The sequence below is a fragment of the Penicillium manginii genome, assembly GCF_028828005.1.
Source record: "Penicillium manginii strain IBT 31320 chromosome Unknown utg000006l:1.0-4164085.0:1.0-4166146.0, whole genome shotgun sequence".
Lineage (NCBI taxonomy): Eukaryota > Fungi > Ascomycota > Eurotiomycetes > Eurotiales > Aspergillaceae > Penicillium > Penicillium manginii.
In genome coordinates this window covers 1,710,511-1,723,691 of record NW_026643107.1, presented here as the reverse complement: position 1 = coordinate 1,723,691, position 13,181 = coordinate 1,710,511, and the positions used below count along the sequence as shown (strand labels likewise).

The 13,181-nt window shown below is 49.0% G+C and overlaps 5 protein-coding genes across 5 annotated transcripts; 2 read left to right on the top strand and 3 right to left on the bottom strand.

Moving 5' to 3' along the window:
• Positions 1-2,650: 2,650 nt before the first annotated feature.
• N7533_009006 (tryptophan synthase) lies at positions 2,651-4,189 on the top strand (the record flags this gene model as incomplete). Its single annotated transcript, XM_057105656.1, has 1 exon — positions 2,651-4,189. One exon carries the CDS (start codon positions 2,651-2,653, stop codon positions 4,187-4,189), a length of 1,539 nt encoding a protein of 512 aa, XP_056957105.1.
• Positions 4,190-4,822: 633 nt separating this feature from the next.
• N7533_009005 (guanine nucleotide exchange factor SDO1) lies at positions 4,823-5,914 on the bottom strand (the record flags this gene model as incomplete). Its single annotated transcript, XM_057105655.1, has 2 exons — positions 4,823-5,775; positions 5,848-5,914. 2 exons carry the CDS (start codon positions 5,912-5,914, stop codon positions 4,823-4,825), a joined length of 1,020 nt encoding a protein of 339 aa, XP_056957104.1.
• A 705-nt stretch (positions 5,915-6,619) lies between these two features.
• cp3 (carboxypeptidase C PRC1) lies at positions 6,620-8,282 on the top strand (the record flags this gene model as incomplete). The annotated part of the gene is made up of 2 exons (XM_057105654.1): positions 6,620-7,061; positions 7,117-8,282. 2 exons carry the CDS (start codon positions 6,620-6,622, stop codon positions 8,280-8,282), a joined length of 1,608 nt encoding a protein of 535 aa, XP_056957103.1.
• Positions 8,283-9,016: 734 nt separating this feature from the next.
• On the bottom strand, positions 9,017-9,900 carry N7533_009003 (40S ribosomal protein uS13; the record flags this gene model as incomplete). The annotated part of the gene is made up of 3 exons (XM_057105653.1): positions 9,017-9,314; positions 9,599-9,764; positions 9,897-9,900. 3 exons carry the CDS (start codon positions 9,898-9,900, stop codon positions 9,017-9,019), a joined length of 468 nt encoding a protein of 155 aa, XP_056957102.1.
• A 714-nt stretch (positions 9,901-10,614) lies between these two features.
• Positions 10,615-11,932, bottom strand: N7533_009002 (uncharacterized protein; the record flags this gene model as incomplete). Its single annotated transcript, XM_057105652.1, has 4 exons — positions 10,615-10,736; positions 10,882-11,326; positions 11,507-11,628; positions 11,704-11,932. The coding sequence occupies 4 exons, from the start codon at positions 11,930-11,932 to the stop codon at positions 10,615-10,617; spliced, it is 918 nt and encodes a 305-aa protein (XP_056957101.1).
• Between the last annotated feature and the right edge of the window lie 1,249 nt (positions 11,933-13,181).

Sequence of the window (13,181 nt, the reverse complement as noted above, 5' to 3'; positions counted from 1 at the left end):
TACTAATAGTACTAGTCGTAGTTTGTAGTTTTGGTGACTCGGGTTGAAGGTCATACTAGTAGTACTTTACTAGATATATGGGAAGAGAATAGCGAGTTCGATTCCCGAGGTCTCTAAAGGTAGTAAATTAACAACCGCGGCATGATAAGCTCGCTCATCAAGATCATGGGGGCTTACTCATGAATAAGATAATTGTTGGAAAACATATTGGATCAGCTTTTGGACAATCTTGAAAGAGAACCAAACGAAGAGTCTAAAATCCATGGGGTAAGCTGGATCCATTCCTTCCGCGTTCCTGGCACATCGCATTTTCAATAAAACCGACGAAGCACGTGGAACGTGTGGGACAGGCTGAATGATTATTTTTCAGGGTCAGGAACTGGGGATTTAGGCGATCATTTATAATTTTCCTCTGAGACAGGGCTGACGAAAATTCCTTTTCCAACCGAGTGACCCAAGACCAGCCTGAGTGTCTCCGATACTATGGACGCAACGCCGCATCATCGATGTGACTAGTATGGAAGTTCCCGTTTCTCGTAACAAGGATATATGCAAAGGAGACGGGGTATGTGCATCTGTGGCGTGCGATGGCTGCATGTTGGCAGCCCCGAAGAATCAGGTGATTTTGGGCTCAGATCTTCCAGAATTGCGTCTTGGACTGGAACTTAGATAGCATGACTTGATTTATGGGAGAGAAAAAAATAGTAAACTCAAAAAGTTCAGTTTTACTATGTGAGCGCCTTCCTACTATATACAGTAGGGGTACTGATTATCTCTTGGTTGGTCTAGATTTGAATCCCGCCCTTTTGCGCCAAGTCACACCCACTGGCAGCTTCAGATATTTGTAGCGCCCCAAGGCTCTTTTCTCTCGAATAAAGCACTGAGAGTTTTATTTATTAATATGATTAATAGGGGTGAATTTTCTACAAGATTCGAATTCTGAAATTGTTCGAATTCTAAAGAGGCTCGATTCTGAGCAGATGGCCGAGTGTAACATAAATTTGAGACGGATTGATTGAGGCAAACCGTCTGCCAACCTTGGTAATAATACCAAGACAGGCAGTTTATTTTCCAAAAATAGATTACACCTGTAGTAGTCGAGCGTATTAGATATCTCCAACCTGGGAAGGCAGTATACTTATTCTTAGATACGCCACACCAGAGTTGATATGCTGCATTTCCGAGCACGACACGGAAACACAGCTTCAAACGTGGAATCAAATGTAGCTCATACCCTTATTCTGTTGGGATCGATAAAAGAAGCTATCATTTGGAATCAAGTTCAGATGCCTCAAGATTCGACAAGTCCTCGAGAATACAACAGTCTGTAAAGCTTCCCTTAAGGTGCGTGCATATACTGAGATCGCCACACAAATAAATCCTAGGACCATTCGAAGCACCCGATACATAGGGGCCAGAAAGAGAATTTATTATGAACATCATGATTAGCTGGAGCCAGATTCTATTTTCTGACAATGTTGCATTACATCTGAGCTAGGCATGGTTAACTATTGCATGCAACCTATGCCGCTCGAGTAGCCCTCAACGAATAAGATAATACCGAACACTAACCGAGGCTCACTGAATAGATTCTAAAAAGGCCGGGGTCTTTGGTATTGTATTTAGAGTTTCCCTCGTTCCAGCTCCCATGCGCACTCTCCGCTTGCTTGATCGACAAGACCATTGTTTCCTTCTCATACGCTAATGAACGTGTTCCACAAACTCGAGCCTTGGCGTAGCCCCATATTGATTATTTTGTGGCTTCACCGGGGTTGGTTTACGAGTATGAGGAGGACTTGAGATCTCTGGCTTTTTAATATTGTATTGTAAAACTGGCAAAGTATCTTTAGATCTTGTACGTGTGGGCTATCGTAATGAGCAGTCGTTGATCCTCTACGAACCAGGATAGCGGTACTAGTAGTTACCGAGAGCTTTCTAGACGACTGGGTTAGAAAAAAAACATTACTAGTATTCTCAATGGGTTGAATATGCCCCAACTTAGAAGATACGTGGAATTTGGGCTATATTTGAGTGTCGAGACAGAGAGTGTTGGACGGGCCGGTAGTGCCCGTATATTCATCGCTACGCGAGTAATTGCATTCCAGTATTGAGAATAATGCCAATCTCAATATCATATTAATTCAAATGACCTTGATAGTTTCGATGAAATTTACTGGTTAGGCCGTTGCAAATCCGTCGACAGGACGGTGCCCTTTGAGGCAGGGATCCACTTTTACATTGGCAAATCATGTAAATCGACCAACTATGGAATTGATATGGGATAAGCGAGCCTCTCAGCCTCTTGCTTTCCAGCTGCAGATACCACAGCCAAATAGAGCATTTAAATAATATGGCACGAGTGAATCACACCGTCTCTGCCTTCCCGCATTGTGGTGGTAGCCCACGTGGGCGTGGGCCTATACTACGCTTGGGGTATGCGTATGCACCATTGACCGTTTACCACTGGCTATCTCTCACTTTGCTCACTTTCTTCCTCTCTTCTTCTCCTCTCGTAATTCAAAAGTACAAATTACTTCTCCATCCCACTTTCATTTTCTGACATTTTCCTTAGTGACCCCCGTTGACTTAACTTTGCGCTTCTGGACGGTCCTAACATCTCGGTGCCTCTTAGTGGAACATGGCTCCCAACATGTTTCGATCTATCAAGCGTCTACTTTGTTTTGCTTCGCCTCAGCGCTCTGATGAGACATGCCCAACCGCCTCTTTCACACACGATGCTCCTAGTCGGACTTCAATTCCAGATTCCACTGCCTGGGCTAACCGCCCTCAGCCACGAGTGCGAGAACGGATCACAACAAGGGTGATAATACCGCGATTTCCCTCCACATACAGCTCCACCAGCACTCCTACTACCTGTTTCATATCCGACACAGAGAGCCCGGTCACTCCTATAACCTCTGCAACCAGTCAAAGTCTTTCCTGGTCATCCGAGGTTCTTCTCAAGGTTGCCACCGATCCCTCTTGGGATTACGGCACACCGTATGTTCCGATTCTGCAGCCGGATGGCACACTGAGACCGCCACCGATCTCATTCAGTGGCTATGGCCCATTTGGGGGCCAGTTCGTTCCAGAATCCATCATGGGCTTCCTCCACGAGTTGACATCGACCTTTGAAGCCGCTGTCTCCGATCCAGCTTTCTGGGCCGAATACGCCACCCTGCAACGCTCCCAGCACACACCATTAACCCGGGCTAGCAAGCTATCCGACCCAGCCACGGCGGCAACTATATGGCTGAAGAGGGAGGACCTGAATGATTACGGCAGCCACAAGACTCGCAATATCATCGGCCAGCTATTGCTTGCTCGCCGCATGGGTCGTACAGAGGTCGTCACAGATTGCGCAGCGGCCAAGCATGGGACATTCACGGCGGCAATGTGTGCACGTCTTGGGTTGCAGTGTGTTGTCGTCATGGGTGCGGACGATGCATGCGCGCAGGAAGAAGACGTCCTGGATATGAAGATGCTCGGGGCCAAGGTCGTGACCGCTAGAACTCCTTCCGGTATGGGTTCGCTGCGCGCTGCAATCACAGAAGCACTCCGCTATTCAGTTCGCAACTATGAAACTGCGTACTATCTGATGGGAGGACCCGTGGGTCCCAGTCCACTGCCAACCGTGACCCGCACTTTCCAGGCACTCCTAGGCGAGGAGGTCGCAGCCCAGATGCACAGGGAGGTCGGTTGCCAGCCAGATGCTGTCGTCACCGCCGTTGGTAGTGGGTGCGGTGCGGTGGGCCTATTCAGGCCCTTTCTTCACAGCCCCGCTGTTCGCCTGGTTGGCGTTGAAGGCGTACATGCCGCTGCCTTGACGGAGGGTTCAATCGGCGTTCTCCAGGGCTCGCGCACACTGATGCTTCAGAATGAGGACGGTCAGATCTTGGATTCAAACTCTATCTCGCCAGATATGAATATTTCCACGGTTGGACCCGAGGTGGCGTATTGGAAGAGTGTGGGCCGTGTTGAAATTAAGACTGCCACGGATACGGATGCCCTGGATGGGTTTAAAAGTCTCTTCGATCACGAGGGGATTGTTTCTGGTTTGGACTCGAGTCACGCGGTGAGCGCAGCCCTGAGGTTAGCGAGAGATCTGGGTCCAGGTAAGAATGTTGTTCTGATGGTGACGGGAGGAGATAGCATTGGCATGCATGATGGAAGGAGGTTGGGTGTTTGATAACCCCCTTCCCCCTCCGCCTTATGTGAAATTGCGTGAGGCGCTCTCTCCTTCACCTTCTTCCAGTCCTCTTCCCTCACATTCTCGTCTGTTTTGTTTGTTTGGACTTCTTTTTGAGTCCGATGCTCTTAGTTTCCACAATACCCGGGTTATTTTGATTTAGAATCGGGAGTTTGCGTTTTTTCCAGGGCGGCCTACATTTACTATGTTCACCGCTGTATCGTCATAATGGCTAATGGCTAATGACGATCTTTTTGAGATTTATGGTTACATAGCATTTCGTTTTTTTATGAATATGATTTTCATTTTATTTTAATGACTTCCGAAGTCATGGTAGATGCACGATCACATTTCAGGGCTTGATAATGGGATTCCCAGCAACTTGGATGATGCAGGTTCCCTTGACCTCAAGCAACACAACATTCGTACAACCTCAAAGCCTGAAACTTTGAAATTTAAAGGCCAATTGATTTCCAAGATTTCTCACAAGAATAGTAATCCAGGCCCGACACATAATAGATTGAAACTTATTTCAACATAAGCACTTTTTGCTTTTCTAGTAGTTCATCAGTCATTTTACAGGGTCATCATAGATACACGGTCCAAGTCTATATTGGTCGGATCTCAAGTAGATCAATCCTCATGTGTCACAGACATATCCAGGACCTCCACTCTGCCCCGTCCGCGAGTCTCATTGCCAACAAAATCATTCAATCCTTTGAAAGCTCCCGGCTCCGCGAATCCAACCACCTCCCACTCGTCACCGCTCACTTCTTGCGACTCGATAGATTCGATGTAGCTCAGAATCTTATCCTTCACGGTACCCGGTGCCTTGGGACCGGTTTCCACCTCCTCACCGCCACCTTCAAGATCAGAATCATCTCCGCCTTTACCAGACTTCTTCGTGCCCTTCTTGTTCTTCTTGTTGGTCTTGGGATTTCCGGCCGGTGCATCTTTCTCTTTGCTCGGAGCAGCACTGGGTGCAGCCTTGACGGACTGTTTCAGGAATGAGACCGGGCAGGTAACACGGAGTCGCATGCGGGCCCGCATCACAGGAATCGGCTGCCAGGCAATGAGCGCCTTCATAGCATCCAGAGCTTGACTCTTGGCAGAACGGGTGGCAGAGACGCCAGTCCAGAGAGGCTTCTTGGGTTGAGCCGGCTTTTCATCGTCTCCGCCGTTGCCATCGCCAGTTGATGGTTGCTGATTTTGTTGACCGCTAGCCGAACTGAGTTGGTCCAGCGCCTTAGAGATCATGCCCGATGTATAGACGCGCTTCGTGTTGGGGTCGACGAGACGACCGGAGACTATGTCTAGTACTTCCTTCTCGACACGCTCGAGAATGTCCTTTCGTTCGCGCTCGCCGACTTGCACTTCGCCTTTGCGCAGGATTTCTTGCAAAATTTCATCACGTGGGGTGTCGGCGCCGAAGGCTTTGGTGAGTTCTGCCGAGGGGGCGGTTTGGGCTTTTGATACGGAAAGAAAGACGGTGGGAACTTGGAGGACGTTGTCAAGGTCTTTCTCGGCGCCGGATCGGTATTCTAGAAGCTTGTTCTTGTAGCAGGCTAGTTCGAAGCGCTTCTTGCCTGGAGTTGAGTATCACTGTTAGTCTCAAGGTTTCGGTCACAAACTTAAGAAATATGTGATTTTAAGCATACCTTTCTTGAGTCGTACGATGGAGACATTGGTGAATTTGATCTGGTTGGAGGGTTGGTTGATCGGCATGGTGGGATGACGCCGCGATAGCGGGGTTGCAGATTAAGCAAAGGGCAGTTCCAATAAAAAGGACGAAGTTAAAAATGAGAAATATATGCGCAAGACTCTGGGGTATCTTCAAGGAACCAACTGGAGGAAAGGCAAAAAAAAAAAGTGGGATGAGATGATATTTGCAAGTTTCCCTTTGCAGCTGGGCAACAGTCATCATTCCCCCTCACTGCCACTAGTCACCGCTCTCATCACCGCCCTGCTGAGTCACCTATCGGGGGCCCGAAAGCGGAGCGGACCAAAGCGGACTAGAGCGAACTGTGATGACGCCCCCCCAAGGTTCCCAGTGCTTGTCCATTGGTGCCCCTTCCCCATCCTCTCCTCATCACTCCTCACGTTGCAGTCCCCTGCATCATTCCATCTACCATCTTTATTGACTTTGTTCCTGTATGTCATTCTATCTCTACTTTCACACTGAATTCTATCCCGTTCCATCCCAACTTTGCCAGACATCCACCCCCAGGTTCCCGAGCGGTTACTGATAAGAGCTGCCGCCTAGATCCAGACCCCCGCTTTCCATCATTAAGCTATTCAGATCGCCATTTACCATCTTTATTCCCTGAACTTCATCCAGAATGAGAGTTATTCCCACCGCACTGCTGGTGGGAGCCGCTTTCGGCGGCCGCCCCGCCCTTCCAGCAGGTCATCGGCTCTCAGAATGAGCAGATGGACAACTGGGCCCAACAGGGTTCTGACCTCTTCAAGCAGGGCCACGATGCTTTCAAGCAGGGCTCCGAGTTCCTCTCCAAGCCCCTGCAGAATCTTCAGGATCAGTTCAAGACACTCTCTGGCGAGGCCCGTCAGCTTTGGCAGGAGGTCGCCGACCACTTCCCCAACAGCATGGAGCAGGCCCCCATGCTCTCGCTGCCCAAGAAGCACAACCGTCGCCCTGACTCTCACTGGGACCATGTTGTCCGTGGCGAGGAGGTGCAGAGTGTTTGGGTCACTGGTGCTGGCGGCACCAAGGAGCGGGAGATTGATGGTAAGCTCGAGGCTTATGATCTCCGCGTGAAGAAGGTGGATCCCAGCGTCCTCGGTGTCGATCCCGACGTCAAGCAATACAGTGGTTATCTTGACGATAACGAGAACGACAAGCATCTGTTCTATTGTAAGTCTAACACCACCAATCTTCTTTCATTGTCCTTAATCTAACTATCCCCAAGGGTTCTTCGAGTCTCGCAACGACCCCGAGAATGATCCCGTCGTTCTCTGGCTGAACGGCGGCCCCGGCTGCTCTTCCCTGACTGGACTGTTCATGGAGCTTGGACCCAGCTCCATAAACGCTGAGATCAAGACTGTTTACAACGACTACTCCTGGAACTCCAATGCCTCGGTGATTTTCCTGGACCAGCCTGTCAACGTCGGTTACTCCTACAGTGGCAGCGCCGTGAGCAGCACCGTCGCTGCGGGCAAGGACGTCTATGCTCTTCTGTCCCTGTTCTTCAAGCAGTTCCCCCAGTACGCTAAGCAGGACTTCCACATTGCTGGCGAGTCCTACGCTGGTCACTACATCCCCCAGTTCGCCTCTGAGATTCTCTCCCACAAGAAGCGCAACATCAACCTGAAGTCCGTCCTGATCGGAAACGGTCTGACCGATGGTCTCACCCAGTACGAGTACTACCGCCCCATGGCTTGCGGTGACGGTGGCTACCCTGCTGTCCTTGATGAGGGTACCTGCCAGTCCATGGACAACGCTCTTCCCCGCTGCCAGCAGATGATCCAGGCTTGCTACGACAGCGAGAGCGCTTGGGTCTGCGTTCCCGCCTCCATCTACTGCAACAACGCCCTGTTGGCTCCCTACCAGCGTACTGGCCAGAACGTTTACGACGTCCGTGGCAAGTGTGAGGATGAGTCTAACCTGTGCTACAAGGGCATGGGCTATGTTAGCGAGTACCTCAACCAGGCCAACGTTCGCGAGGCACTCGGTGCCGAGGTCGACGGCTACGACTCCTGCAACTTCGACATCAACCGCAACTTCCTGTTCAACGGTGATTGGATGAAGCCCTTCCACCGTCTTGTTCCTGGTCTCCTCGAGCAGATCCCCGTCCTCATCTACGCCGGTGACGCCGACTTCATCTGCAACTGGCTCGGCAACAAGGCTTGGACCGAGGCTCTTGAGTGGCCCGGCCAGAAGAAGTTTGCTGGTCTGGAGCTGGACGACCTTGTTATTGAGCAGAACAAGCACACTGGCAAGAAGATCGGCCAGGTCAAGTCCCACGGCAACTTCACCTTCATGCGTCTGTATGGCGGTGGCCACATGGTCCCTATGGACCAGCCCGAGTCCAGCCTGGAGTTCTTCAACCGCTGGTTGGGTGGTGAGTGGTTCTAAGCGCCACGCCATGACATTGCGGTACCCTACTGCATTGTTTTTCCTATCCTTACTCCGGTGGTGTTTGTTTCGACTTTCGATCAGATACAGGATCTGTCGTATGAAGGGTGAAGGAGGATTTAAACTAGCAGATAGTAGTATTTTGCCTCTCGCGAGGATGTTCGCTTATGCAAGTATATAGTGTTTAAGCATTTGAATGAATTTGTTAATTTCAGATATTAAATGTGCCTACTAATACCTAGGTACGTATCGATATAATAGATAACGTAGGCCTTGCCAGTAGTTAACCCGCGATACGTACATATTACCTAGGTAGTGAACATTGGAAGCCAACGCTGGAAGGAATGATATGAGAGCCCTGGAGAATGTCAAGAATATCCGTCATCATGAGACACCTACAGTAATATGTCAATCTTAGATGTACTAGTGATGAAACGGGGGACTTTGGAATGTTGAGCAGCTGCACATGATAGTGTGGAGAGTCTACATGGAAGCCAAGGACAGCTAGACACAACCAGTCGTACTACTGTATTCTACTCTACTCGCAGTAGAGCCGCGCGGGAAGAGGTACGAGGAAAAGCAAATCGGTTCGTTGCATAATGGTATGATTCATTTTCAATTTTTTAGACCGGGTACACCCAGTCCAGCGGGGAAAAGATCCCACGGATGCCCAATAGAAACACACCGACAATAAAGGAATCCCTCCATAAACCCCCCGGAAAACGACGAATAGTTTAGCCCTTCTTCTTGCTGACACCGACGGTGCGACCGCGGCGGCCAGTGGTCTTGGTGTGCTGACCACGGACACGGAGGCCCCAGTAGTGACGCAGACCACGGTGGGAGCGGATCTTCTTGAGGCGCTCGAGGTCGTCACGGAGCTTGGAGTCCAGAGCGTTGGAGACGGCCTGGGAGTCCTTGCCGTCGGTGATGTCGCGCTGTCTGTTCAGGAACCACGAGGGGATCTTGTACTGGGTGGGGGTCTGGAGGATGGTGACGATGCGCTCGAGCTCTTCGGTGGTGAGTTCACCAGCACTAAAGGAGGAATTTTGGTCAGCATTTCTTCTCTGCGAGTGTTCACCAGTATCCATCTGCAAAGTCTCGAGTGGAATCGTTTAAATGTCGTAGTGTGGTGGTGATGGTTTTCGTGTTGTGTGTGCGTGTCGTTTTCCAGATTTGCGAAGTGGCGGAGGGACAAAAAAATCCAGTTGTTCATACAATCCACGTCGGTTGATCCTTGTCGTCTTCTTCCATATTTCACACCCCATTCGAGACATTGCAGGTTGATACCGGTGTAGTTGATCGTAGTCGAAACGTACCGCTTGCTCAGGTCAACATCGGCCTTCTTGCAGACCAAGTTGGAGTAACGACGACCAACACCCTTGATCTGGGTCAGGGCGAACATGATCTTCTCCTTTCCATCGACGTTGGTGTTCAGCAATCGCAGAATGTACTGGAAGTTGCTCTTCTCCCCTGAGACGAGCGCTATTCGAAGAAAGGTCGCATGTTAGCCACTAACGAGTTCTGATCGAGAAATTGCGGCCACAGGGATTTTGTGCATCGCTTGGATGTGGCGGATTGGAAAGAATCGTTGGAATAGGAGGTTTTGGAACGTACACATGATGGGCGATTGGCGCGATGGTATCGCGATGTGTTGTCGACTAGAGGGATGAGAGGTCGAAGTCTCGGGTGACTTGTGTGGGATAATTTGGACACTAGGGCTCGCTTGAATGTCGCGCTAGTCCGAATATGGTTGGTGGATCAGGTGACGGAGATGGGAAATGGATCAGATCACATGATCCATCGACCAGCCCAGGTCATGTGAGGTTTTGTCATTTGGTAATACTCCCTATTATTTTGCAAGGCCATACCGGTATCTTTCATCCTGCCTCAAATCATTACAGCACTGTTTCCTTCCCTTTGCATTTTGGCTCATTTTGTCATTGCATTCTCCATCTTTCCTTGTGTCCTGTATGTCTTCTTTTATTGATTTTTGTTCATTTGTCCCGCGTTGCATTCCCTTCTACCCAGTAGGGTGGTACCGCTTAGTTTCAGCGGGCGAGCTACGGTAATACCACAGATGCTGTGCGGTTGCGTGGCATAGCGCATGGCGACGAGAAGTAAAGTCAAAACTCTGGGAGTGTTGGTGCAAGCTAGTATTGAGTAGTAATTGAGATATTCAAATTGATTAATTTCTCGATTGACATCGAGCTCACGTTCCAAGCCATAAACTTCTGCTCTTCCACCAACAACACTAATGACAGATTTAAATACAATGATTCATAGGTCCCGAGGTCGTCTAAACATATCCTATATATCCCTTGATGAATTTAGTCTAAACCGCGATCTTTCTTTGGGTTTTGGACCAAGTACGCTTCTCATCCTTCAGTGCATGCTTAGCCCAGTAAGTAGTAGTGACCGCCCAGACAGCAGCCCAAATCCACGGGATCGTCCATCCTGCCAAAGGGAAACATAAAGTATCAGTTCAGTTCATTCCGGAGAGATAGAATGCGGCAAGACTCGTCTTGACAGGTAAAGGAAGGGGGGGGGGGGAGACAGGAAATAAGCTTGAAAAGCGGAAGGGCATGAATGATTAACTCACCAAGTCCGAAAGCAAAGGTATTGGTGTGAGCCTTGGAAATTATAGTTATCAAGAGAATGCCCATGACCAGTCCACCAAACCCCCAGAACCAGTTGAGATCTTCCATTAGCTTTTGAAATCGCAAGCTAACTCTATATCTCTCCATCAGAGCTGAGCGGTATAGCCTGCCTCTACCACCATCTACCGCAACGACATCTTCGATAATCGTTAGGATACCTGGGCGAAAGACTGTGCCTGCAGGCATGGAAGAGACTGCAAATGGCTGCCGCAAACCGAGCTTTGCCAGAATTCCGACAATGACCAGGGTGAAGCCGACTTGAACGAGTAAAATACACGGAGGTAAAGCCGCCATGCGCACACTCGGGGGTTCGTGTGTCAAGCCAATCACGATGATGATTGTCACAAGGATAAAACCAAGAAGATAGTTCCAGTGGAAGAAATCGAACTATATCAAAGAAAACAAAAAGATGCGTTAGCAGGTCCTCATCTGTTGTTTCTCCTCCATTTGTGGTAGTGTATTGGATTAGGGAAAATGCGGATAATGAAAAGAGACAATAGAGAGAAAGAGTGGGGTGAGACGCGGAAGGGACATATCCCAAGGAAACAGAAACTTGGAGAAACATACATGCCAGCGGCTTTCTGACGTGGCAGGTCGGCAGTTTGATGTCGGTTTGAGTAGTTCCCATGTTCGCATGCCCAGCGAAAACAAGGTTGACACTCCGAGTACAGCGCTAGCCACACTCAAGGCTAATTTTGAGATTGCTTAGAATCATTCCATCTCATAGAGACAGAATCATATAGGAAAACGATAGAAACACATACCAATTTTGTCTTCCAGGTGTGCCGCCCAGTGTAAAGTTGGATAAAGTACCAATGGAGCTATGCAGGATGTGAGCAATATGAAGCCCCAATTCAAGGCTATCTTGAGTTTGTGCTCATGGAGATCAAGAGGCAAGGAAGGGAGGCCCTCGAGCTCCATTAACTGATGATCGTCCCGTCCAATCATACTATGGCCTTCACTTTCGTTTGAGATCAAGTCACTGGAGGGCATATTGAAAGATATAGCAGATTGAATTTCCCGGGAGTACATAGTCACTAGCAGTACCAGTGCCGTACGGGTTGGCTTTTATATTTGATCAAGACGGTACCCACAACAACTATTTACATGCTAGCAATGCGATGTTATGCTAGTGGCTTCCAAAAATGACATCTGTCGCGTTTGCGGCTCGCACCAGCTGAACCTTTCTCGCTCGGAATTACTTGAAACTGTAGCCGGTGCTTCTATTAAAGGCAACTTGAACTGCGAAGACACGAGGTGGGAACTCAGCCCTGCCAGACTAAACTCGTTTAGGGAATATCCTGCGTAGACCGACAAAAACTCTATAGTTTATCCCGGCTAGCTAGATCGATGAAATTGGGGCCGTCAAAGAATCGGACACTGTATTTCCCTTCCGCCCCCACGTCTGTTATGGCGGCACTCCACCATAAAAAAGTAGCATGGTGCAATGAGTATGTGCTTTCACCCATTTGGTATAAGGTTGCGAGATGTTAACCTTCACCAATTGCAGAGATCTGCACAATGCTCGTTAATGGCTCAATCATGTTTTTCCCAAGTATCTGGTCGATCTCGAGCTCATCATAGTTGGCTTGTTAGGAACTGACGCTAGACTTAATATGGAACCAATTTGCGCCAGGCTTGGGCTTGGCAGGTTGATTGTGGGGCAGGCAATAGTCCCCTTACCATAAAGCTTTCTCAAATAATTTGCATATTCTTCTTTGTACGGAGTATAACCAACAAGGCTGAGTCCGTGAGGGCGGTAAGTGTGCTGGCGAAGAAAGGATGTGCTGGGTCATTTGAGTCCCTCTCTCCTTTTCGACCAAGGCTCTCTAAGAACATACTTGGATTTGATTTCTCCTTCTACAGTCATAAATTGGTAAATACAGCTAAGCCACTACAAGGAATTTCATTGTTATGTTGGAGGTGGGGCAGGGTTTTCAGCAGCTAGAGAAATTGTGGCTTTGGCTTAGGTTGGTAGTTTACTTGCAGGAAGTCGTACATAGTATCATTCTCAAATTCTCGGGAATACCGACGAGGATTGTTCTATCTACCTAGATACTATCAGAGTAAGCAGGGCGCCTAAGCTCTTGTCACTGCCAATTTTTATGTGGCCCCGAGCACGAGTGCTCATATGCCTAATAATCTGGAATACTGTGTGGATTGATTGGTGCCAATTACCGTAATTTCGGAGCTTTCCAAGATTGAAGCTTGATAAGGTCGGGAAACTGAGAGACTTCAAGTG